At 48.9% G+C, this 24,860-nt stretch overlaps 1 protein-coding gene across 4 annotated transcripts in view; it reads left to right on the plus strand.

The window, feature by feature from the left end:
• Positions 1-24,860, plus strand: part of MED27 (mediator complex subunit 27) — a 216,944-nt gene that overhangs the window by 183,524 nt on the left and 8,560 nt on the right. For all 4 annotated transcript variants that reach the window (XM_030919938.1, XM_010372838.1, XM_030919939.1 and 1 more), the window contains one exon: positions 8,751-8,792. In XM_030919938.1, coding sequence (XP_030775798.1) covers positions 8,751-8,792 — 42 coding nt within the window. The remainder of the gene's footprint in view (positions 1-8,750; positions 8,793-24,860) is intronic.

Raw genomic sequence — 24,860 nt, forward strand, 5'->3', positions numbered from 1 at the left:
TTCTCGTAAATTTCCTCATTGATACCATATCATTCACTGAAGGGAGATTTACTTTTTCTTTTTGGAAAAACCAAATGTCTTTGGAGCACGCGTGTAAAGTGAGTAATCAGTCAGGTATGGTCTGTGCGTCTGATTTGTAAACTCTGACAGCTGCTCCAGAAGGTTCCACACTGTCGGTCAGTAGCAGAGGCAGTACTGAGGGTAGTGTATACCCTCGCAGAGACCATGGGCAGTGGCATTTTGAGATGCCATTCTTGTTGGGTTTTTTCAAAGTTGACAACTTCATAGTCACGCCTGGTACAAAACATAACCCTTGCTTGTCAAGGACTTAGAAGCGAATTGGTGAGATGAAGAACAAATACGTAGAAAGGTGAGTCATAATCAGGACCGTGCTACTAGAGTTACCAGACTGAGGGTGCAAATGAAGCATGCTCTGAATTGAGATCGTAAGGAGGAGTGGAAATTTACCTACTTTGCATGGTAACTTTCACATTCTATTTAATTGCCCCTTCCTGAACGTGTGCGAAATAATACACTTAAAGCACTTGGCACTTTGCCATCTAGTCGATACTCGGTAAATGATAACTGGTATTATTTTTATTCTACACTTAAAACAATGGTCTTGGAGTATAGAGTCTCATAGGTATGGTGCTTCCAAAATGCCTCTGATCGCCCCTCCTCAGCTGCCCCAGTTACTTCCTTCTTTCTTGTCTTCACCCTTGACTTCCCAGTTTCCCAGAATTTTTTCTCCCTCTGCGCATTCTCTTTGGCCATTCCCATCCATGTCACCCACACAAGGATCACTCATGATTTGTTTCTAGATCAGACTTCTTCCCATGTTCCTCAGGTTTAGCCTGTCCAAAACAAAACCCATCATCTCTCTCCCTAAACTCAGTTTCCCTCCTCTTTTCCTTATCTTGTTTAACAGTACCACCACCTAATTGGTTAAACCTTTCTTCCCTTCATCCCGCTGGTCTAGGCTGTCAGTGATTACTGGCAGTTCTCCCTCTTAAGTCACTCTCAAACTGGGCCCCCCATCGCTCTCCACCCCTCTCGCTCCTCTCCGGTTCTCATTATCTCTGCACTGACGAATGCACGCACCGCCTCACTTCTAGTCTCCAGTCTTGCTTCCCTCACAGTCTGTCCTTCACTTGGCTTCCAGAGCTGTCTTCCTAAAATACACATGCGAGCGGATGATTCTCTTTCTTTTCGCCGTCTCCCCCTTGCCCAAAGCAGTCCTCCCCAAAGTAGGAAAGTAGGATATTAATAGATGTGAGGCAGAAAGCAATGCATGGTCAAACAAGTTGGAGAAACTCTGGGTTAGAGAAAGTTCAGTGGGTTTCTTTACTGTGGAAACCAGTTTGCTGATGTGCCTTATGAATATCTTAAGGGAGTAGAGAGTATGCAATATTTTCCCAACTTATTGGACCACCAAATTCTTTTTTCTTCCTTTATTCTTAGAACATATTGTGACATTGCCATTTTGTAGAACATACTTCTGAAAACTCTGGCTTGTAGAATAAAATCCAGACTCCTCTGCAAGGCATCTAAATGCCTCATGGCGTAGCCCCTGCCTTCCTTTCTGACCTCATCTGGCATCATTCTCTACACACACCTCATCTTATCTCCAGCCTCATGTACTCCCTGTAGCTCCCAGGACATGCCAGACTCTTTCACATATTTACACGTTCTGTGCTTTTTGCCCTGGGATCCCTCGTAGTCCACCTGACAAAGTTTTACTCTTCCCTTTACACTGGCTGAATGCCATCTTCCTTCCCATCCTGTCTCCATTTTCCCAAGAGCCTCTTTGCTTATGAGCATGGGCTCTAGAGATGGCCGACCTGGTTTGCCTCTCCTTACAGCACAGAGTAATCATCATTATCCACACACCCATAGAATTCAGAACAATCTTTTACTAGTACTAGAATTAATGCATCATGATTATTTACATGTCCATCTTGCAATTAATAAAAATACTAACAGTACCAACATACATTGGTCAGGTAGGCGCTGCACAAAGCGAACTTTGCCCACAGTGACTGTGGAATCCTCACAGCGTCATGATGTAGGGGCTGCCCTTAGACTCAGTTTACACATGGAGAGACTGAGACCTAGAATGGTAAAGTTGCCCACAGCCACACAGGCCTGGATCTCAATCCTGCATCTGCCAGGAGCTCCTCAAGGGCACAGGCTCCATCATGTGACTCTTTGTCCCTAGGGTGCACTTCTGTGCCAGGAGCATGGTAGGAGCCCAGTCCTGTCTGGGAGGAGATGATGAAAAAGCCTACTTGGGATATGAAAATGCTCAAGCTGGAATGCAAAGTGGAGAATCAAAAATGAGAAATGGGGACTAAAAGGAGTGCCAGGAATTGAAGTCGTAAATAAGTCAAAGGATAAAAACAGACACACGAGTAAAGGGAGACCTCGGGCCTTCCTGAGGAGAGATTAGCCCAGCTTCTCTCTTCCTCCTAAGGAAAATGGCTGTGCATTTGGGGCCCTGGTTGACATCAGAAGTGTGGTGGGACAGGAAGCCTTGTGTCCCCCTTTACAACTGTATGCATTGGCCCAAACAGTAAGCAGAGACCCTAACACTGGAAATTGCAAGACTGAGAGAACCAGGCCCCTTTGTTACTTTAAGGACACACTGACCACATTTGGCAGAGAAGCTCTCAAATGACTGCTCCACCCAGAATCTCATCCTAGCCAATTTGATTAGCCCCTTTTTTTCAGAGCACTTCACAAATAATAAAAATAAACCATGCAGACATTATTAGTGCTCTATTTTGAGTACTCTGTGTACTTTATTTATATACAATCTAGGCATTAGTGCAATTAACGTGTTGAATTGTCTGGCACATCCCAAATGAAATGTGGCTTCTGGAAGGAGCCACTGGGGCCTGATATGTGTTCTGCAAGAGCACGTTGTTGCTGGAGACGTCGCTGCTCCCGGGACGCAGCCCTGCATTTGCTGAGTTGGTGCCTAGGTGGCTGCAGGGGGGTGTTTTGCTGCAGTCTCCTGGAGCACAGCCACAGAGGCCTGGGTGTGGCTCAGGAAGCCTCCTATGGGCTTAACTTCTGCCTCTGCGGTTGTCTGTGTCCTCCAAGCCCGAAGCAGCCAGCACATTCGAAAGTTTCATTATCCTTATTGCTGCTGTAGTGGCCCAGCACCACCCCTAATTTCCAGACCTTGCAGGTTTTTTCCCCATCAGAATCCAGCCCAGCAAGGCTATCACTTTGCTGTAACAACCACCACCATGACCCTAGCCTCCTGTCTCTTTACCTGCAATGCATATTTTTGATACCAAGGACCAATAGCCTGATTCCTCTAATAAAACAAAAATGCTTTCGGACTTACCACTTATTCATTGTAATCAGGGAGTAGCAAGAGCCATGACTCAGCATGTTAAAAGGCAGGATTGAAAATGAATACCTGGCCATTGTCCTGATTTTATACCAGTCAGACTTAACTGAAAAAATATGTGTCTCGGTTGAATTTATCTTATTAGGGGATTTAGGTTATGTTAATGCTATAGCTTCATTAATTACCCCATATCAATAAAAAAGGCAGCTTTTAGCCTCCGAGCATAAGAGAGGAAAAGAAATGGTGGTATCAAAGGAAACCTTCAAAGACAGCCAGCGCTGTCTCCAGGGTAATTTCTGATCCCCACATTCTTCCCACTTCAAAGTTGGCTGTGTGTGTGCATGTGGGTCGAGGGGGTGGGGAGCTGAATCTGATTTCTCTAATAAGTGTTGGCATCAGCCCTGTTTGATATCAGATGCAGGGAACATTTTGATTTGTTATAGCCTTTGAAATTGTTCAGACGACCTTCAGAAAAATGGCCTCTTGTTACTTCTAGGGGGAAGGGTGAAAGCCAGGGAAAGGGGAATCCAGTTTAATTCGTATGCAGAGGATGCCCTGAAATTGTGCTTTCAGCAGTTTTTTAGTAACAAATGCATGTCCTGATTGAAAGTGAAAAGTTGAAGAATAATAGACCTGTAACACTGCGTTCTTGGGCGAGGCTCTTGTTCACTCTTTTATTCTCTGGGGAGGGTGGGCGGATTTGAGAGGGTGACCACATAGAAGTTGATGGTTTTGAAAACATGGGTAACCATGGAGAGATCCGTCACCATAGCTGGTTTACAGCATTCTACCCAAACCAATAGGCCTATCACCTATTCACCTTGCAAGATGAAGCTGCTAAATAAAGGTTCTAAAAGTTGGAACCTTGTGTGGCTTGTGAGTTTTATTTAGATAATTTTGAATCTATTCCACTGTTTTTTGAAAAGAAGTAAAGAATTGATAACTTTCTGATAAGCTGCCAAAATGTTCACGTGCTGTTAAATGAATTTTAGCGGCAATGGTTGTCACAGCAGCAGGCCTCAAAGCAGAACTGTGCTCCCGGAAGAGCTGCGCAAGTGACAGCTTAGGGAGCGTGCAGCCCCAGCATCCTGCCTGCCATCTAGCTGGAAGGCAGTCTCTTCCTCCCAGGGGAAGAGCTGGGCCTCTGCACACAGACTTGGTCTCGCATTCCCCACCTCGCATTAACTATGCAGTGGTGGACAAGTTACCTAACTTCTCTGAGCCTCAGTGTCCTCATCTATGAATCGGAAAGGATTTTATCAACCTCATGTTATCGCCAAAGGAATTTTAAAAGATAATGCAGGTAAAGGGTAGGCCGAATGCATCATCTTCATCAGTAAATGGCATCTGCCCTTGCTGGTTGTGATGGAGGTGGTGGTGGTGGTCAGCATTGCAGACAGAATCACTTGCCTGCTGATACCGGGTCGCTCCGATTGTTCTTGTCAGTGAATAAATTTGATTTGTCACCATTTTCACCAGTTCTTCCTGTGTATCAAGAGGTCTTTTGATATCTTGGTGTTTGCCCCTAAGAACAGATGTGTCTGTGCTAAAGCGGTTGGTCATCTGCAGGGTTTGTTTTCATTTCACCTGAGAACAGACCACACCCCACCCTTAAAATACTTACTCCAATCCCCAGAGGCCAGGAAGCTGCTCTGAGACTGCAGACTCAGCCACCAATTACCGCAGGGTTGACTTTTGTGTTTTCAGATCTTTCTAATGCCTGCTCACAATACTGAAGGGTGCTTTGCTTTCTTTTTCCTGGCACTATAGTTCAGAATAATTTCTTGTTCATCAAGCTGAAGGTCTGCAGCTTCCAGAATACTCCTTTTTTGAATATTGCAGCCAGCAAAGAATTGGTAGCCATGTCTGCCTCTGCAGCAAATAAGCTGAAGCTAATAAATACTCACTTGGATCAGTCCTGGCTCCCTGAAATGAATTTCTGAAATCTTCCTGGCCCTGAGGAGAGGCAGGGCATTGACTCCAGAATGCTCATTTCATTGGCTTTCTTTGGCATAAATCTAGCAGAAAATCAAGTCCGAACCACCTGCTGTGCACTCCTAGCAAAAGAGGGCCCTATTGTTCAGTGGTCCTTTTCCACCCATGCGCGCCAGGTAAATAGACCGTATTGTCTAAGGTCCTTCTGTCCCAGATGGTAGGAGCTTTTCCCTAGGGTCCTGAATAATATATTTAAACCTTTTAAAAAGAGCATCATCCTCACTTTGAATAAATGTGTGTGTTGAGAATCCACAATGAGGCTGGAGAGGCCATGTTTTCACTTAACCTATTCGTAGTTTTCTCTAGATTTTTTAAAATTAAAACATTTTGCAGATACTGAAGGATTTTTAAATATGTTTATCCTTAAGATAAAGGCTATAACTTTTTAATCTAGCAGATTCTTCTTTTCTGTTTTTCTCGGCTCTGTGTTTGTGTCTTGGTCTGCTTATGTATGATGTAAGCAGGCAGGAAGGGTAAACAGTGAAGAAGTTCAGAAGAAACAGCTGTGGGCTCAAAATGGAAGGAGAACTGTATTAGTTCCAAGTTCAGACATCGGTGTTCCTCTTCCTAAAATTGAGATTTAGCATCTTTAGATTCTCCCTGTCATCTTGGCAGTGATTTTGGTACAACTAAAAGATGCAAAAGTCGTTCTTATTCATCCTGCAACCCCTGAATAATCTTTAAATGCTGCATTTGTTAAGCCCTGGGCTGAACTGCTGCACTAAGAAAGTAATATGAACCTGATTTATCCTCCCAAGTATGACCAGCTGCCCAACAGTAGTTTTCTCCAACAGAATTGATAACGTGGGAAATTAATTTCATATGTTTCTTTTGAGGTTTCCCTCAGAGTTATCTGGAGGTAACATGTCACTTTTCCCCTTGCAAATTGTTGAGCTGTCACATTGTAATTCCAGCGCTGGAAGATCTTTAAAATTCTTCATCCAGTGGTTTAAGTTGGGGGCACTGACTGGCCATTGACACCACCTTTCTGAAGAGCAGTTTAGCCAGAGTAGAAGGAGGGTGATCTGTTGACGGTTTTTGTGGCAATCCAAGAAGGAGATGGTGCAGGCAGTGGGGGTAGGGAGAGATGGGTGAACTTGAGGTTCATTTTTCCGATTGAATGAATGAATGCTGGATCAGTGAAAGCTCCTCCATGACTTGTCATGGAGTGCGATGAACTAAACCTCTGCCCTGTCCTGCAGAAGTACAGAGTGGCCTCCTCAGAATCATCTTAACCTTCTCTACTGTCCTAAAAGTTTTCAAACACAGTGAAATTTTCATGAAACTAATTGTGAACAGGGAAAAGCCAGGAGAACTAAATGTATATGCCTGTTCACAGCCCTGCTTTTAATTCCCAAGCACTGTTTTCAGAAAGCCAGGTTTTAGTGTCTTCCGCAGAATAGACACAGAGCTCTGAAGTGTTCTGGGTCAAATGCAGCACATCCTGTCCTTTCTTCTTAAAGGACTTTTTCTGTCCAATGGCTTCCCAATGCTTTCTGGTGCTCCAAAATCAATCACACACCACACAGGCCTAAAATGCCATGGCCCAGGGTTCTACCTGACCACTGGCCAACCCCAAAGGCAGGTTCCCAGAGGCTCGTTGACCAGGTTTTCCATTCACTCAGCTCTTGAACTCATATATTAAAGTCAACTTTTTAGCACCTATGGGACACAGTGATGGCTTTCTCATTTCCTCATTGCCCTTGAGCCGTCTCTGTCAGCACTGTATTGTGGGTAGCTCTATTTTGCTGTACTTAATTTGTTCTAAATTCTTGAAACAAAAGGCATTAATCTGGTATATCATGCAAACCAGTAAAAACCAGAATAGTTTTGGTTAGAATGAGCTACTGAAGTACCCTGTGTGTGACCAAGTGCGGCCAGAGGAGGACTGGACTGGGTTTACTGTGAGCCCTTCCCACATGCCAACTCACACCTCCTCCAGCTTCCTCATTCGTCAAGTAGGGGTGCCGTAGAGCAGGGGCTCTTGACCAGCCAGGCGTCAGTTACCCTTGGGAGCAGGGCTACAAAACAAACAATGGAACAGGCTCTTGGGCCCGCTCCAGCCACTGATTCCATACTCTAGGGGAGGAACTGAGCAATCTGTGTATTAAAAAACAAAAACCTTCCCCCAGGGGCTTCTGATGCCCAGCCGGGATTTGAGCACCACCAGATGAGGCCATCTGTAAGATGCCTCGCCAGAGAGTCTTGGGCTCGTGAACGGCTCTGAGCTGTTGTTTCCCCATCTGGAGAGGAAGACTGTTCGTGGGACCAGCCACGTGGGCCAGTTCTGGGAATTACACGAGTGTGTGTGGAGGGCCTAGTGCAGTGCCTGGCATGGAACAGGTGCTCAGCAGCTGGACGCTGCCAGCTTTCCTCCACTCAGAAAAGACCTACTGATGCCCACAACATGCCAGACCCCATTTGTGGACCAAGGGAGGCAGTGGGAAGGAAGGCAAGCCTCCTGTCCTCACCGAACTTCCATCCTGTGGGCAAGTCAGGCAGGAAACAAGTAAATAAAGGAATAATAGAGCTTCAGGCAGTTTTAAATGTTATGAAAACTTCAAATTTTGAAATGGTAAAGAAGGCCCAGCATAGTGGCTCATGCCTGTAATCCCAGTACTTTGGGAGTCCAAGGAGGGCAGATCACCTGAGGTCAGGAGTTTGAGACCAGCCTGGCCAACATAGGGAAACCCCAGCTCTACTAAAAATATGAAAATTAACCAGGCATGGTGGCGCACACCTATAGTCCCAGCCACTCGGGAGGCTGAAGCAGGAGAATCGCTTGAACCCGGGAGGTGTGGGCTGCAATGAGCTGAGATCACACCACTGCACTCCAGCCTGGGTGACAAAGCCAGACTCCCATCTCAAAAAAAAAAAAAAAAAAAAAAAAGTAAAGAGAATCAAGGTAACAGGCACTGGAAAGAATGCTTTGATAGGGTAACTGGGAAATGCCTCTCTGATGAGGTGACATTTGAGCTAAAGGGGGTATAAGAAAAGCTACACAGGGGTTTATGGGAAAAACAGTTCAGGCAGAGGGCACAGCAAGTGCAAAGGGCCTGAGGCAGCATTGACCTTGGCATTGAGAAATGCAAGAGCCATGGTGAGAATCAAAGTTGCAAGTGAGCCGGGGGCTCAGCCTGCAGGAGCCCTGGAAGCAGCAGGTACCTCAAGGTGACTTCCTGTATTCCTCCATTTGCTTTTCTTAACTTACCTACAAATGGATAAAGAAGAAATTAAGTCGGACAGTTAAGATCCTTTTCAACCCTGAGATCCTATTATTATATAATCAGATTTTTTTCAAGTTTAAGAAGGTTTAACAGTAGTTACAATATGATTTCTTGAAGTCCCAAATTCTAAGACCAATGCTGATGATCCTTCTCTCCTTTCCCCTCAGCTTGATATATGGTCCAAATCCAACTATCAAGTATTCCAGAAGGTAAGTTTCACTTTTTGCTTCTTACTCAAGTGGCATTGGGAAAACCTGAATGATTTGAGATTTGGTCTCAAAACAGAGGCTTTTGAAAAAGTGAAAAAAGCCAGACAGAAAAGGATGCTCACTGTCTGATTCCATATGTATGACATTCTGGAAAAAACAAAACCTGAGGGACAGAAATCAGATCGGTGGTTGCCTAGGGGAGGGTACAGGGAATTGACCCCAGAGGGGCACAAGGGAACGTGGGGTGGCGGGAATATTCTGTATCTTAATTGTGGTGGTGTTACACAACTGTACATGTTTGTCAAAACTCACAACTAGATTACTACAAAGGGGCAGTCTTATTGTATGTAAATTATACCTTAGGAAAACCATAGGTTTTTGAGATGTTCCAAAAACTGGATTAGTTTTAAAACTCGGTTTCTCAGAGCCCTAGCGGTTTCCACCGGTGCCCAAGGGATGCACCAAGGGAGGCAGGCTGGCAGTCCCTCACCCTGCCCCTTCCTCACTTTGTGCTCTGGGGACACTGTATCTTTTTCAGATATTGGGCTTCCTTATGAAAAACTGTTATGGGAAATGTCAGACAAAATGAAAAGTGACCAGAAAAAATTCATTTCCCCAGCTCCTGACAGTGCAGGGCCTCTTCCCTGGACCAATTCAGGCCCTGTGGCTGATGAGGGTTCTGTGCCCCCCGCCACACCCCCACCAGTCCCCACAGTACTCAGGGCCAGCTCCCTGCAGGGTAGCAGCCCACTTCTTCTGTTCTCATCCATCTTCCGTCTCTGGTCTCATCCAGTAGTGAAATAAGAGAGTTGGCCATCATCTCATTCATTCCCTCATCCAGCTCAACAACAGGTATCCACTCCTCAGCACTTTGGGAAGGCAAGGTGGGTGGATCACCTGAGGTCAGGAGTTCAAGACCAGCCTGGCCAACGTGGCAAAACCCCGTCTGTACTAAAAATATAAAATTAGCCGGGCATGGTGGCGGGCGCCTATAATCCTAGCTACTCAGGAGGCTGAGGCAGAAGAATTGCTTAAACCTGGGAGACAGAGGTTACAGTGAGCCAGGATTGTGCCGTTGCACTCCAGCCTGGATGACAGAGTGAGACTCTGTCTCAAAAAAAAAAAAAAAAAACCAGTATCCACTGAGCCCCTTTGCCATGTGCCAGGTACTGTTAGGTGCCAGGGCCACAGAGGAAACTCCCAACAGGCAAGGAAGCCTAACAAATAACTCCAGGTGATTAACCGGGGGTTGTGGCCAGGAACCACAGGGGGGCCTCCTTCCGATTAGGCTAGTCAGAGGAAGCCTTTGTAGGGGAAACTGAGGCAGGCAGTGTGAGAAGGAGGAGCCAGCCATGCGAAGGGGGAACAAAGTGGAGGTAGAAGGCAGGGTTCAGGTCAGGAAGGTACCTCTAGGCCCTGGTGCAGAATTTGGATTTTATCCTTAATTCAGTGAGAAACCACTGACGGAATTGACACAGGGGGATGTGATTTTGAAAGCTTGGTCCGAGTTATCCCCACGATGAAGAATGGTTGTGTCCACCGTGTGCCAGGAAGCATAGGACTCTTTTGTAGATTGAGGTGAAATTCACATGACATGAAATTAACCGTTTTAAAGTAAATGCTCCTTGGCTTTAAGTGCATTCACAATAGTGTACATTCACTACCTCTGTCTGGTTCTAAAACATTTCCTCACCCCGGAAGAAAATCTGGTGTGCATTAAGCAGTGAGTATAGGACTTAGTATCAGAGGGGCGTCATGGACCACCCTCTGGTGGTGTTTACTATACATCAATCCACAGCGCCCCCGGGCCCCTTTTTGGTGATAAGGGCTAGGCAGAGGACAGGTGCCTAGGATTAGGGAAGTAGTCTGAGGCTGAAAACCACACATTTAGGGAACCTATATAAGTGTTACAGATTCATGATCTAATCACAGCTAAATGCAATGTACTACCCTGGATTGGATCCTGAAACAGAAAGAGGTTACTAATGGGGCCGGGCACAGTGGCTCATGCCTGCACTTTGGGAGGCTTAGGTGGGTGGATTACGAGGTCAGGAGTTTGAGACCAGCCTGGCCAACATGGTGAAACCCTGTCTCTACTAGAAATACAAAAATCAGCCAGGCTTGGTGGTGGGTGCCTGTAATCCCAGCTACGCGGGAGGTTGCAGTGAGCCACTGTACTCCAGCCTGGGTGACAGAGTGAGACTACATCAAAAAAAAAAAAAGAAGTGGGGGAGGGAGGAAGGGGTTACTAATGGAAAACCTGGTGAAATCCAAATAAAGGTTGGAGTTCAGTTATGAGTGAGTAACCAGTGTTGGTTTCTTCGTTGTGACAAATGTGGCATAGTAATGGAAGATGTTAACAGTGGGGCAACGGGGTGAGGGACATGGGAACTGTCTGTTGCATCTCTGCAGCTTTTCTGTAAATCTAAAACTGCTCTAAAATAAAGTTTTAACAAAGAAAATCGTAGCTTTACTCTTCTAACACCCCTTTACCCAACTGAGCTCCCTGGAAATGTAATGGAGAAAATAGCCTCCCTCCCTCCCTCCCTCCTTCCCACCCTGTCTTCCTCACTGGTCCCTGGATCTGGAACATAAAAGAAGGAAGGGTATGGTTATGCACAGGCTTTAGTGCAGGGAACTACATTTCTCCTCTTAGTGTTCTTATCTAAGTCACCATACTGGAGGTATTTACTTGTTTCGCATGCAAAAGGTCTCAGCCTTCAATGCTAACATTTTCCGTGCTGACTGTCCTTGTCATTTTTCCCCCAGTGGCTGGTTGAAAAATATTCTGAGGAGAAAGAACACTGCTCATTATCTGTATCTTGCTCTGCTTTAATAGTGAAGAACATTAAAATGGTCGGTTTTTCCCCTCAACTTGGTCCTTATCTTCATGTCCTCTGTGGTATTGCAATGCGTTCCCTCCTCCTGGCTCCACAAAAGGTGAATGATGACTTCTTGAGGGCCGCAAGCATTGCAGCTCATAACTTGGTCTTTAACAATGGTCCATTTCCATTCCAATACCCTTGACGAGGGAGGGGCTTGCACATGCTCACTTTTGCCTGTTTGTTTTTAATGTTCTTGTATTTTTTAATGCAAGCAGAAAGTGTATTAGGAAGTTGTAAGATGTGTGAAACACAGATTTCGTGAAGCAGATTTAGAAAGACGGTGCTATATTTTTATCCTACCTCCCTTGAAAATAACCTGCCAGGCACTCTTTGTATTTGTTTAAAATTACAAACACACTCTGAAGCAGAAGTGTTTAAAATTTGATATTAGTCTAGTTGGAGAGATTTAGGAGCATCCACCAATTCCTTCCTTCCAGTCTGTGTAACACGTTTTAAGTAGTAAAAATTGATGAATTCTAAGGAATGGGAATTTTATGTCACTGGTGAGTGGCATATCATGTGTATTTGTGCAGAAGCCTTTCTGAGATTCCTTTATCATCTCTCCTGTCACCTATTATTAACTAAGTGGACTTAACCTCTGATATTGACCTGTACCAGGTTAAAGAAACACAGTTGGGAGAGGTGGTAGTGCCTTCTGATTACAACTAAAGGCAGATAACGTTGAAGCCTTTTTTTTTTCAGGGACAAGTAAGAAATTAGTGAGTCCTCTCTCTTGCCTACTAAAATGTCTTCCATTTGCTGTCAAATGAAGGAAACGTATTGGAAAATAATATACAGAATTAAGCTTAATCCTTTATCAATAAAGTCTTCAACTAATCATCATCACATGGAATGAGTTTGGGATCTTGTAAAAAAAAAAAAAATGTCTTTCTGTATCACTGAGCTTGTGGGAGATGGCGGTAGAAAGCACAAAGCATGCATAGTGTAGCCTCCATCCCAGCAGGGAAGTGACTGCCGTGCCTGTTTCTTCGCGTTCATCTTAGTGGCCAGCAGGTAGACCTCCCTGTGCCACCACCAGGCCCTGCACTACATGCAGAGGTGGGACCACGTTGTCCTTTGCAGATTCAGAGACCTGGCACAGTTTATGGGGTGACGTTAAGTATTTCAAACCTAAATCACCAAAAGAGAAAGATTCGGTGGCAACATTTCTAAACTCTGCTTTTTAGGATTTGCTATTTCTCAAGATTCTATTTTCCTCCTGTCCACCCACTTATACATGGGGTGTCACGATTGATGTTGCTTTTAGTGTTTCCCAGAAAGACACTATTTGGGAGCACTGCGGCAGACATCTTCCACCTGCTCTGCCTGTTTACACCCAGCCAAGTCGACTGGCCAGGGTGGGGTTAGTTACTAGCATCATCCAGAAAAGCTCAGCCTGCAGCAGTGGCGTGAAGTGCACTGGGGAGCAGCGTGACATGCTGGAGGAGGCTCCTTGGTCATCAAGAAGAGGAGATTGCTCAGGTTGAAGATATGTCCTGACAGTGGTGGGAGGTACCAGAGCTGTGCCCACCTCTGAGATGGGAGTTCTGGGCCACCAGCAGCAGCTCACATGGCATTGATGGCGGAATTCTCCTCCTGCCCTAGCTGAGGTAGAACCCCGAGAGCTCCCTCTCCTAGGCCTTCACTATGTGGTTGCAGTCACTGTGTTGGGTCTATTTTCTTGCCCACAAGAAGCAGCCGTGGCCAGCCCAGAACAAGGGAAAGCAGAACTGGGAAAGCAGGAAGCCCCACTGAGGTCACTCCTTCAATGTGACAGGGGAGGGGGATTGCCTTGCAGAGCCAAACCAAGCTAACACTCACCTTTTTATTTCTGGCAAACAATGTCAGGAGGTAGGAGAATGGAAGCATGTCCCTGTCACATTCTCTCAGGCCCGTGCCTGACCCGCTGGCTTACAGCCTGAGCACCTGAGCTTCTGCAGCAAATCCCACCACAGGAAGCAAAATTCTGCCTTCCTTTTGTCTGCAGACGTTCACGCTGTCAGCAAGCCCTTTTCACTCTTCCTCGTTAGACCCCTTACCCAAGTGTGGAAGTAGCAGAGGGCTGGGGACAGCTTGCTGTGGGTCTGTGGCTGCTAACAGGTTCCCATCATTTACTGTGGTCCCTGGAGGCTCCTTGCACTTGGTCCTAGGATGAAGAAGCTTTTTATAGCCAGCAAGTCTCCAGCAGAGTAGATTCAGAGAATGGGACTTAGAAATTGGCGGGGCGGGTGGTGGGGTGACCATCTGAAAGGGCAGAATCACAAAGAGCTAGGAAAGGTTTCAGGCGTGTTCATATTTTTCTGACATTTAAACTCTGCAGGGGCAGCCACTGTTTTGATCGTTAACCCCTTCATTTCAAAACAGCGTGCATTTTCATCCAGCAATTTAGGGAGAGTGAGAGCAGACTGACAGCTACTTACTGCATTAAGTCTTGCTGGGGTGGCTGGAGAGACAGGTAGAGTGTGTGTACCGTCCAGGTAGGCAGGGGACATCGAGAGAGAGGCCCAAAGGTACCTGCACACACTTTACAGCTTTCTCATCAGAGGTAAGGGACAGCATGAAAGTAGCCCGCAGATGTCCAGCTCTCAGTCCACAGTCATTGCAGAAGGATGAGTAACCCTTTCAGTTCTGCACCATCTGAACTTTTAGCTGTGAGCAAATGGATTGTCCATGGTGGGTCATGTTCTGGGCAGAGTGCCACTTGCTTCTTCATTCCTTTGTTCATTTATTAGTTGATTGTTTTTATTTTTTTATTTTTTTATTTTATTTTTTATAATGGAGTCTCATGCTGTTGGCCAGGCTGGAGTGCAGTGGTGTAATCTCAGGTCACTGCAATCTCCACTTCCCAGGTTCAAGTGATTCTCCTGCCTCAGCCCCTAAGTAGTTGGGATTACAGGCATGCGCTACCATGCCCAGCTAATTTTTGTATTTTTGTAGAGACGGGGTTTCACTGTGTTGGCCAGGCTGGTCTTGAACTCCTGACCTCAGGTAATCCACCTGCCTCGGCCTCCCAAACTATTGGGATTACAGGCGTGAGTCACCACACCCGGCTTGTTCATTCTTTTTAATATGCAAGACTAGCCCCTAACTGAGGCAGACTTTATCAAGGTCTGTTTACTTGGTGGCCACCTGGTGCTTTTCAGTACAAGAGATTGAGTCAGCCTTAGAAGACTCAGTTCTCTGAAAAGTGGGTGAACACCTGATATTGCGTTGGTGGGTACACGGAGAACCTAGTTGACTCCCAACCCCAATAGTATTCACAAATCCTCACCTATCTCTCATTCCACCTCCTAGGGAAGGAATCTGTTTCAGCATGGGATCACTCCCCAGGGACGGGACCCATCACCCTCACCTGAGTCAGGCTGTGCTGCACACCTCACTCGGGTGTGTGGAGCCGCTGCAGCGTTTCACACCACTAAAGAGGCCCCACCAACAGTCATTATGTTATTTTATTTATTTATTTGAAACGGGGTCCCACTCTGTCGCCCAGACTGGAGTGCAGTGGCATGGTCTTGGCTCACTGCAACTTCCACCTCCCAAGTTCAAGCAGTTCTCCTGCCTCAGCCTCTCGAGTAGCTGAGATTACAGGTGTGCACCACTGCACCCAACTAAATTTCTTTTCTTTTCTTTTCTTTTTTTTTTTTTTTTTGTATTTTTAGTAGAGACAGGTTTTTACCATGTTGGACAGGCTGGTCTTGAACTCCTGACCTCAAATGATCCATCTGCCTCAGCCTCCCAAAGTGCTGGGATTACAGGCATGAGCCATTGCACCCAGCCACGTTATTTTCAATCTCTAACATTTCCTCCTACCAGCCTCCTCTGCATTTCCTTCCAAAAGCCTCTTTTCAAATGCCACAGATGAAGGCCTGGAAGAGGCCATGGTTGTGATGAAAGTTCTAAGACCTCAGGCCAGATCTCAGTCCTGTTCCCTGTTCAGCACCCTGCACAGGTGAGACCCCCACATTCAGAGGGACCCCCACAGCCGAGAGCAGCCTCCCAGAGTCGTTGAAGGCCTTTCTGCCTTTTACAGATCTCGGCCCTCTGACCATCCATCCCCCCGCCTCTTATATGGTGATTAACTTTTTCCAACAGGGAGAACTTACATTGTAAGAACAGAATGTGGTGTCATTTTCATGTGTTTCTGTGCGTTCTGTTGCTGCCTCGCAAGTGTGTTCCAAACAGATAGAACTGAGGGGACAGCTTTCATCCTTGCAAAGGGAAATGGGCCGCTTCATGTAGCAAGACAAAGTCCTCTCCGTGACTCCGATGAGTGGTGTGCCCAAGAGATGTGTGTGTGAGCCCGCTAGTGGGCTGGCGACGGGCTTCAGGGAAGGAGTGGCAGCAGACAGTCCCAGGGCGTCCCTGAGGGCAGCCCTTCCCTCAGCTGACAGCTGGACTGTATTGACAGGTCACCAGGCAGAAGCATCGGCGTGGGGTCCTGGGAGCTGAGAGCTGCAAGCTCAATTCGACAGCCGAAAACCCTTTTACCGCCACCTTCTCTCTTAATCATCTTGTTTGAATATTCATAAGCATCTAAACCCCGGACAGATTTGATCATTTGTTCTCCTCTTATGCCGCCCCAGTACCTTTCCCGCATAAGGCTCTCTCAGCCCCTGCTGAGTGTGGGCATGGCCCAGGAGCTCACATGGACCCAGTTTTATGGCTAAAATTGAACCAGAAAAGCCTGGGCCATCCTGTTAACTTTCTTAGGGCACGCTATGTTGCCCTGGAAGTGGTCTGTGGCTTTCTACCATTAGAGGAGTCACAGAGTAGTCATCTGTCATTTCTACAGCTTACTTCTTCCTGAAGGGTTGTGAGGGCTGCAGTGTACTCAGGTCAAAATCTGAAAACTGCTTCTGGGAAGAACGCCCACCTTCCCATTCCCCAGGCCTCCGTCCTCAGCCCATGGGGCTGTAAGCTCCATGCATGGGCTGCCAGCATGGCAGGACAGCCCCCGCCCATCTGCTCTCTAAGCCCAGGCTGACCTCCCACCATGTTCCCCACAGCGACCATCCTGGAGAGAGGCCATATAGCACAGCGGCTAAGAGCCATTTGCCATGTCATCAGGTCCCGCCTCCCCCACTTATTTCCTGTGTGGATTCACTTGCCTCAGTTTCCTCATCTGTAAAACAGAGATGTAGATAGGCGCATGGGTCATGCCTGTAATCCCAGCACTCTGGGAGGCCGAGGCAGGGGATCACGAGCCTAGGAGTTTGAGACCAGCCTGGGCAACATGGCAAAACCCCATCTCCCCAAAAAATAAAAATTAGCTGGGTGTGGTGGCATGTGCCTGCGGTCCCAGCTACTCAGGAGGCTGAGATGGGAGGATGGTTTGGGTGTGGGAGGTTAAGGCTGCAGTGAGCCACAAGAGTACCTGCCCCACAGACTTGGCGTGAAGTTGAATTCATAGGTATGAAGTGTAAGGTGAATTTCTCGTCCACCACCTGGCTGACTTCTCTGAAGGGCCTGTCAATGTTGACACTCTCTTCTCCTGAGAGAGTTATCCCTCCATCCCCTGTGAGCAGGCTTCCTCCCACAGGCCTCTTCCTCAGTGACCACCCCTTCCGTCTGTGCTTCCCATATCTCCACAGTGGACACGGTGGCTCAGGGTATAGGCTGGAGTCAGACAGACCTGGGTTTGCACCCAGCTGTTGTGTGTAAAGTCAACCCAAGACCCAGCTGCTATGACAGACCTACCACTCCCACCAAAGCATTGTCCGCCTTCCTGTTTTTTCAGGCATGTTATCTGCGCTTCTGGTCACAAAGTGGGCTGAAGAGCCTGTGAGACACCACGGTTACAGCCACGCAGCAGTGCCCTTTGTGCAGCCCTGAATTGCTGATGTAGGCAGGATCCTGGGTCCAGGACCTGGATCAGTCCCTAGGGTCCTGGGAGGGCCAGTGGCATAACCAGTGATCTCCGGAAGGCACCCGAGATTAAGATGTTGTGCCCCAGTTTTCCGTTTCCCCCACTGAGCAGGGGTGGCTGGGGGGCCGGCGCCTTGGTGGCTGAGCTGCGTCTTGGCGGGTCTCTCTCCCAGCTCTGCAGTCTGCGTTCTTCTCCGGTCATTACCTCAAGTTTGATGGAGAAGTAGGTGGTATTGTCTGTGTTTCCTGGGAGCCCAGATGTCTTTGGATGTTTCTCTGACTGCAAGGCTGTTCCTGCAGAAAATAATATCACACCAAGTGGGTGCAGAACAATTCAGGTGTCTTTGGGCTTGGACTTTCCTGGCAGCCAGGGACAGACACTGACGTTTTGCCATCTGGAAAGCACTGAACTTTTTCCTTTTCATCTAAATAAAAAGCCATAGTTCCTTAATCCTGAGAAATGTCAAGGACCCTGTGCATTTCCTCCCAGCCTTGCACAGGGCCTTCGGCAGACATGGAAGGCGGTCAGGACCCTGGAAAGCGCAGCGTCTCACAGGGCCTTTGGCAGACACGGAAGGTGGTCAGGACCCTGGAAAGTTCCCTCGTGTCTACCCAGGGGCTCCCCTGTTCGCCCAGACCCCACCTCCCAGGCAGTGCCCACCTCTGCTTCTCTACCCCATCCCTTCCCTGTCACTCCACTCCCCTTTCCCCAGTGGCTGAAAATCAATACGTACACTCCTGTCCACTTTCTCTCCCATTCACTCAGGCTCCTGCTAGGTGAGCCACACCCAGTGCTGAGCCACAGTCCTCTTGGAGACCCTGAGCTAGGCCCAGGGAGGATGGAGATGTGGCAGGTGTGACCTCAAGGAGAGCATGGCTTGGGGGACAGAGGCATCTGATCACAGGTCTGGCAAGTGCCCAGCAGGGGTGTGCAGAGGATGCTGCTGAGAGTACAGGCAAGGGACCTTCCCCTAGCCGGGGGGTGGGCTGGGATGGGGAAAACCCTGAGCTGAGTCCTGAGGGGTGAGAAGGGCTTAGCCTGACAGGAACGTTCCAGGCAGAGGGGCCACTTGAGCACAGACATGCAGCCAGGAAAACATGTTGGGGCGGAAGGCGGATTCCTCCACGAGCTGGCATTGCTGCCATGGAAGGTGGGGACTGAAGGGAAATGCGGCTGAGACCCAGGTCCGCAAGGCCTCCTTTGCTCCTCCAGGGCTTTCAGAAGGATGCCATAGGTGACTGTGGAGTGGCCAGCGGGGGCGCATCACCCCTAAAGGCTGTCTGCGACCAGTCTGCACTCAAGGGTCCAGGGAGTTGGGGGCTTCCCTCTCAGGCATCAGTGGCACCCTGGCTGGGACTTTAAAGAGGATGAGGTTAGAACCCCCAAACCAAACCACATCTCATTTATAGAGGCCCTGGTGTGTGCCAGAGATATTACTAAGTACATCCACAGACTTGCCCCTCTCAGACACAGAGCTTGATCTCCAAAGTGTCAGCAGGGATTTCTGGCAAGATGAAGCAGCAGTGTCTGCCTTCACCTCTCCAGTTCCAGCTCAGGCAGCCTTGCCTCTGGTCTCATCCCAGAGCAGCATGCCTGGCTCTGGTGGACAGTTATAAGCCCTTCAGAGCCCATGCAAATGGCTCCTTCGTCAAGCAGAGGAGGAAATATTGATCCCATCCAAGTAATCCCAAGTCCCTGAGGGCTTCGATGTTTCCTCTCCAGGATGCTAGGCCCGCTGAACCTGTGGCATACAAATCCGAGGTACAGATTAGAGATGAGAGCTGCATAATAAAAAATAAATCCCCTGCTTCCACTCTACTGTACTTTCATCCCCATTTGAGAAGCTCATCTCTGCGCACTCCCCATCACCCCCCAACATCACTGTCAGGGCTGACTTCATAGCATTCCAGTTTTGAAATAATGATGGCTCCTCTTTTCATGGAATGAGCACTTCTGGGACTGTTTTAAATATTCTTCATCAAACCAGCACACATCCTCAGAGCAACACTGCTGGCAGGGATTGCTGACTTTTTAAACATTTAACACACTTGGTTCACGACTTTGCCCACAGGACCCACAAAGGGTTTTCTCCTTCCAAGAGATTCCTACTGTCCCTCTCCTTACGGGTGGCTCTGTCCTTGGCGAAACTCTTCATGGAGACCCAAACTCTTGGGCTAATCTCCTTGTGTAACATTAAAATACATCCACCCAATGAAAGCCCATTCTGATCTCTGCATCGTGGGAACCACCTGGGCACCTGTGCCTAGCACACGTTTGGCTTTGCTGCCTGCTACTTGAGTGCTCCAGAGTCTGGTTGAGCGGCACAGAGGCTTCCCACACAGAGAACAGTGCTATGCAGGTGGTCTCCCTGGTTCCAAGCTGAATTCTCAAGCTCTTTGAACTGGCCTAGAATCTGAGGCCCACCTGAGAGTGCCTTCACATCAGGGCAGCAGGTGGGTTCCTGGATTAGGGCAGGAACTTCAGGGCACAGCATGTCCATGCTGCCGGGAGGTAACTAGGGCAGCTCTGGCTCTGCAGCAGCATCCACTGAAAACCTAGACCTAGAGGGGCCTGCAGAATTACCCAGCCCCACCCCAGCCTCACCACACTCTTCTACCAAGGGCCAGCAGGGAAGAGGCCCCCCAGGCCATTCATCACTAAGCTAGGGTCGAACCCCGGTCTCCTGATGGTTCCCCTCTGCCTTTTTGTCACTTTCACCCACGTCTGAGGGAATCTTCTCTTCACAGTATGTAGAAGCCCATATTGGCTGGAGGGAAACCACAGTCTGGGTCCCTACCAGGCTTCTCTTTTAAATAAGCAACTTCTAAACACTTGAGTACTTAACTTTCCCTATTTACTAATCTTGTGGGGAAATACTCAGAATAGTGAGAGGCGCCCACTCTCCTCGCTTGGCCTCGTGGGCTGTGTGCCGGCAGATAATGCCCTCAGCGGGTGCGTTGGGAAGAGCATCCCTGTTCAAGCTTAGCTCTCCCGGCGCTACTCAGCCACAGTCCTGTCCCCTGGTGGTGGGAAGCAGGCAGTGGCCCACAGCGGCCCTTGCACCTGCACCCAGAATCATCTCAGAGAGCCTGTGAACTCCTGGGTCCTGGTCCCCAGGCTGCTCCACCAACCAGGAGCTGGAAGGCGGTTCCCAACAGTCAGCCTCCAGAGTCTGTTCCTTACCTGCATGCCGGCCGGCAGCCTCCACTCTGGCCCGGAAGCATGCACCCTGGGGCCAGCTGGTGCTCGTGACCTTCGGGCACTCAATTCCTGGATCACTGAGAAATACAAGGGCCCCTGTTTTAGAACTCCTGGCAGAAACTGTAAGTTTCCATTTAAATCAAATCAAATACCCCAAGTTGAAAGTATTCAGAAAATTCAGAGGAAAAAAGATAGGAAAGAGGTGCAAGGTTGGGTCGGGTGTGGTGGCTCACGCCCACAACCCCAGCCCTTTGCGAGGCGGGAGGATCATTTGACCCCAGGAGTTCAAGACCAGCTAGGACAACGTGGCAAGACCTCGTCTTTACTAAAAATAAAAAAAATTAGCCAAGCATGGGGGTGTGTGCCTGTCGTCCCAGCTATTTGAGAGACTGAGGCAGGAGGATCACTTGAGCCCAGGAGTTCGAGGCTGCGGTGCGCTGTGATCAGACCACCGCACTCCAGCCTGGGTGACAAGTACAAGTTCACCCCTGAAACAGAGGACAAGGGGCTTGCTGTGGATGGCGCTGTTGTTCCTGTGCCAGGCTGGCGACTGGCATTGTCATCTTCTCAACATTACCCCTTCAAGGAGCCCAACAGACCCTTGCTTTTTTTTTTTTTTTTTTTTTTTGAGAAGGAGTCTCACTCTGTCACCCAGGCTGGAGTGCAGTGGCCAGATCTCAGCTCACTGCAAACTCCGCCTCCCGGGTTTACGCCATTCTCCTGCCTCAGCCTCCCGAGTAGCTGGGACTACAGGCGCCCGCCACCTCGCCCGGCTAGTTTTTTGTATTTTTTTAGTAGAGACAGGGTTTCACCGTGTTAGCCAGGATGGTCTCGATCTCCTGACCTCGTGATCCGCCCGCCTCGGCCTCCCAAAGTGCTGGGATTACAGGCTTGAGCCACCGCGCCCGGCCTTTTTTTTTTTTTTTGAGACGGAGTATCACTTTGTCGCCCAGGTGGGAGTGCAGTGGCCTGATCTCAGCTCACTGCAAGCTCCGCCTCCCGGGTTTACACCATTCTCCTGCCTCAGCCTCCCGAGTAGCTGGGACTACAGGTGCCCGCCACCTTGCCCAGCTAGTTTTTTGTATTTTTTAGTAGAGACGGGGTTTCACCGTGTTAGCCAGGATGGTCTCGATCTCCTGACCTCGTGATCCGCCCGTCTCGGCCTCCCAAAGTGCTGGGATTACAGGCTTGAGCCACCGCACCCGGCCAGACCCTTGCTTTTTAAAGAGGAAACTGCTGAGGAACAATAGTGTATTCAGAGGGTTTTTCTCCCCAGTCCTTTCTGTGTCATCACAGTGTCCTTTATTCTTCCCTTACTGCTATAGAACAAACCTCCATCTGGTCAGCATAAAACCTGGGCTCTGGGGGTTAAGCGTAAGCGAGAAATCAGCTTGCTGGGCCTAAACCTGTTCATCTTTGCCCCCACAGCAGGAGAGGGCCTGAGTAGGAAAAAGCATGTGGGTGCTGCATACCGCATCTGGGATGTACAGTGGGGTGAGCACCAAATCCAGGGCGTAAAGCAGAACGCGCACCTGAATACATACAGCAGGACGCGCACCTGAATCCAGGGCTCAGAGTAGGATGCACACCAAATCCCGGGCACACAGTAGGATGCGCACTGAAACCTGGGCACACAATAGGGCCACCCCCTCTCCCCGCCCCGCCCCTTTTCTCACACTGCACTTTCGTTTCCTCGGTGAATGTGTGTGCGCGCCCACCTGATGCAGCTGTCTTGTATTTGCCCCGTTTCCCCTTCTTTGTCCACGGCAGGGAGGTTCATTCAATCTGGAGGTCTTCTTGAGGGCCCACCGGTGTCTCTGTCAGACCATTTGGAGGGTTGGGGCCGGCACCTAGCAGGGAGCCAGACAGGTTGAAACTTCTGGCTCAGAGGGGAAGGAACATTGTATCAGTGACAGGAACTGGGGTGTAAGTGAGGAGACTTGTTATCCAATCCCAGCTGTACCCTAAAAGTGCTGAGGTCCAGTCCCTCTGGGGAAGAGAGGGCCTGGAAATGGCACCTTTCTTCATCCCCCTACAACCTCTGTCCACCCCAAGAGGCCTGGAGTGGGCGCCCATCAGGCTTGGGGCGTAGAGTCTGGGCACTCAAGCTGGGGTTCAAAAGGTCAGAACAAACTCCTGCTCTTCACCTAGCAACTCCTTGGCTTGGGCAAGTCGCTTAACCTCCCTGTGACTTAACCCTCTGACTTAGAAGTGTCAAATGTGAGAGTACCTCTGTCATAAGGTGGTCAGGTTGTCGTGGGGATTCAGTGGGCGAAAACCGCGAGGGGACACATTTGGCAGGCACTTGCCATACGTCAGACACTTGAGGTCTGTATGTCAGTGCACTGTCCCTGCATTGGCCCATTTAACCCTCACCCAAGGTCACACAGCTCACAAAGGACAGATCCAGAGGCTGGGCTCCTGTTGGAGGAGCCACACACCCGGGCTGTGCAGTGTAGACCAGTTCTCGCACAGGGTTAGTGCTCAGTAAATGGCGATGTGGGTTGTTGCTGTTACTGCAGGCAGTGCCACTTTGGGTTTAGCTAAAATAACTCATGATCTCCGAAGCACCCTCCAGCTCTGATTGTAGGAGGGGGGCCGTCAGGAGCTCCGTGCACACAATATGGCAGAGGAGCTTTGGGAGACTGTTTTGACTGGCATCTCCTTTTCCAGCGCGTTGACTGGCAGCTGTTTCAAGGTCTCTTGAAAGAGTCCCTGCTCCCTCCCTGAGCATCGTTCTCTGGGTTTGGATATGCTGAGAGAGGGTAGGGAAAACTGAAAGTAACATTGATCAAGTGAACTGGATCTGTTGGCAGGCAATGGAGATGTCACCCTTCTCACAGTAAATCACTGCAGGTCACCACTGAGAGAGGGGACACACCCCAAAGGAGGCAGCCGAGGCTTCTCTGCCTTGGGGTGAGCAGGGCGCCTCCCAGCGAAGCCCCTCCCCTATGTCGCCCTCTGCCTCTCTTTGTGAGGTCTGTCTCCCCATCCCCGCATTCCTCTTGCTTCAAGGGCCCCTGTCTTTCTGGCTTATTGTTACCCTCCTGCCTCCTCCTCCCTCCCTTTCCTTGGGCTCGCATCCCTTTGATCTTTTTACAAGCCTTTTTTCAAACCGGCACTCACTGGTGGGGTGAGTCGCCTCCCTCTCATTGGGAGCATTAGTGCCCTTCCTGGCCTCCGCCAAGAGGGAGGGTGGCTTTTATCTCCCAGTGGAATCTCATTAGCTTTGCCACACAATGGGACTGAACCTCGGCTGCCACAGAGTGGATTTAAATTAGTTAATAGCAGATTTTTTTTTTGCCCCGGGCCTGTTTTTTCCATATCTTGGATGCTGAGCAAAAAAACAACTTTGTTGTTGAAAAATGTAAAACAAAAAAATGTTGAAGGTGGAATGCTTTGACAAGAAGGAAGATCACTGTAGGTGAAGTTCTCCTGTGTTCCACAACCATCCACAGGAATTCGAAAACCAGCGGTGGAGGACTTGGGGAGGACAGGAGGGAAAACATACCAAGTTAATCAGCTTTGTTTCCTTCTATTAAAATATTTCTGTAATTGGCGGTGGGAAATTGAAGAAATCGAGTGATTGCATCAGCGCTGGAAAAAGCTGCCACCACTTGGCAATGGAAGAGAATACTTTATACTGGACCTTTTGAAAAAGAGGCTGAGTTTGGCCAGATTGCCGACCAGCAATGGAAAAACTAATTAGGTGCCTTGCCTGTGAGCCAGACGCCCAGCAGGGCTGTGGCGCATGGTTCCCGCCGCCTCTGAAGAGGACACTTTCTAGTGAATTCAGTTCGTGCTACCCTTGAGCAGCCTGCGCTACAGCAGGCACATTTGTGAATCTCCCAGCCTGTGCCTGGCATCGGAACTCTAGCTTCCCAAAGACTTATCCGCCCTGGGAGATGGTGGGCAGCTGCTGGCCACAGCCCTGGGCCTGCACCTTTATCTGCAAACTGGGAGAGCCAGGGATGGGAGTAGGGGATGGTGGACAGCTGCTGGCCACAGCCCTGGGCCTGCACCTTTATCTGCAAACTGGGAGAGCCAGGGATGGGAGTCAGTGGGTGGGAGGTGGGCAGAGGCCTGGGCCTCCCAGTGTTTGGGCTCCCACAGTGC

The sequence above is a fragment of the Rhinopithecus roxellana genome, chromosome 16 (assembly GCF_007565055.1).
Source record: "Rhinopithecus roxellana isolate Shanxi Qingling chromosome 16, ASM756505v1, whole genome shotgun sequence".
NCBI lineage: Eukaryota > Metazoa > Chordata > Mammalia > Primates > Cercopithecidae > Rhinopithecus > Rhinopithecus roxellana.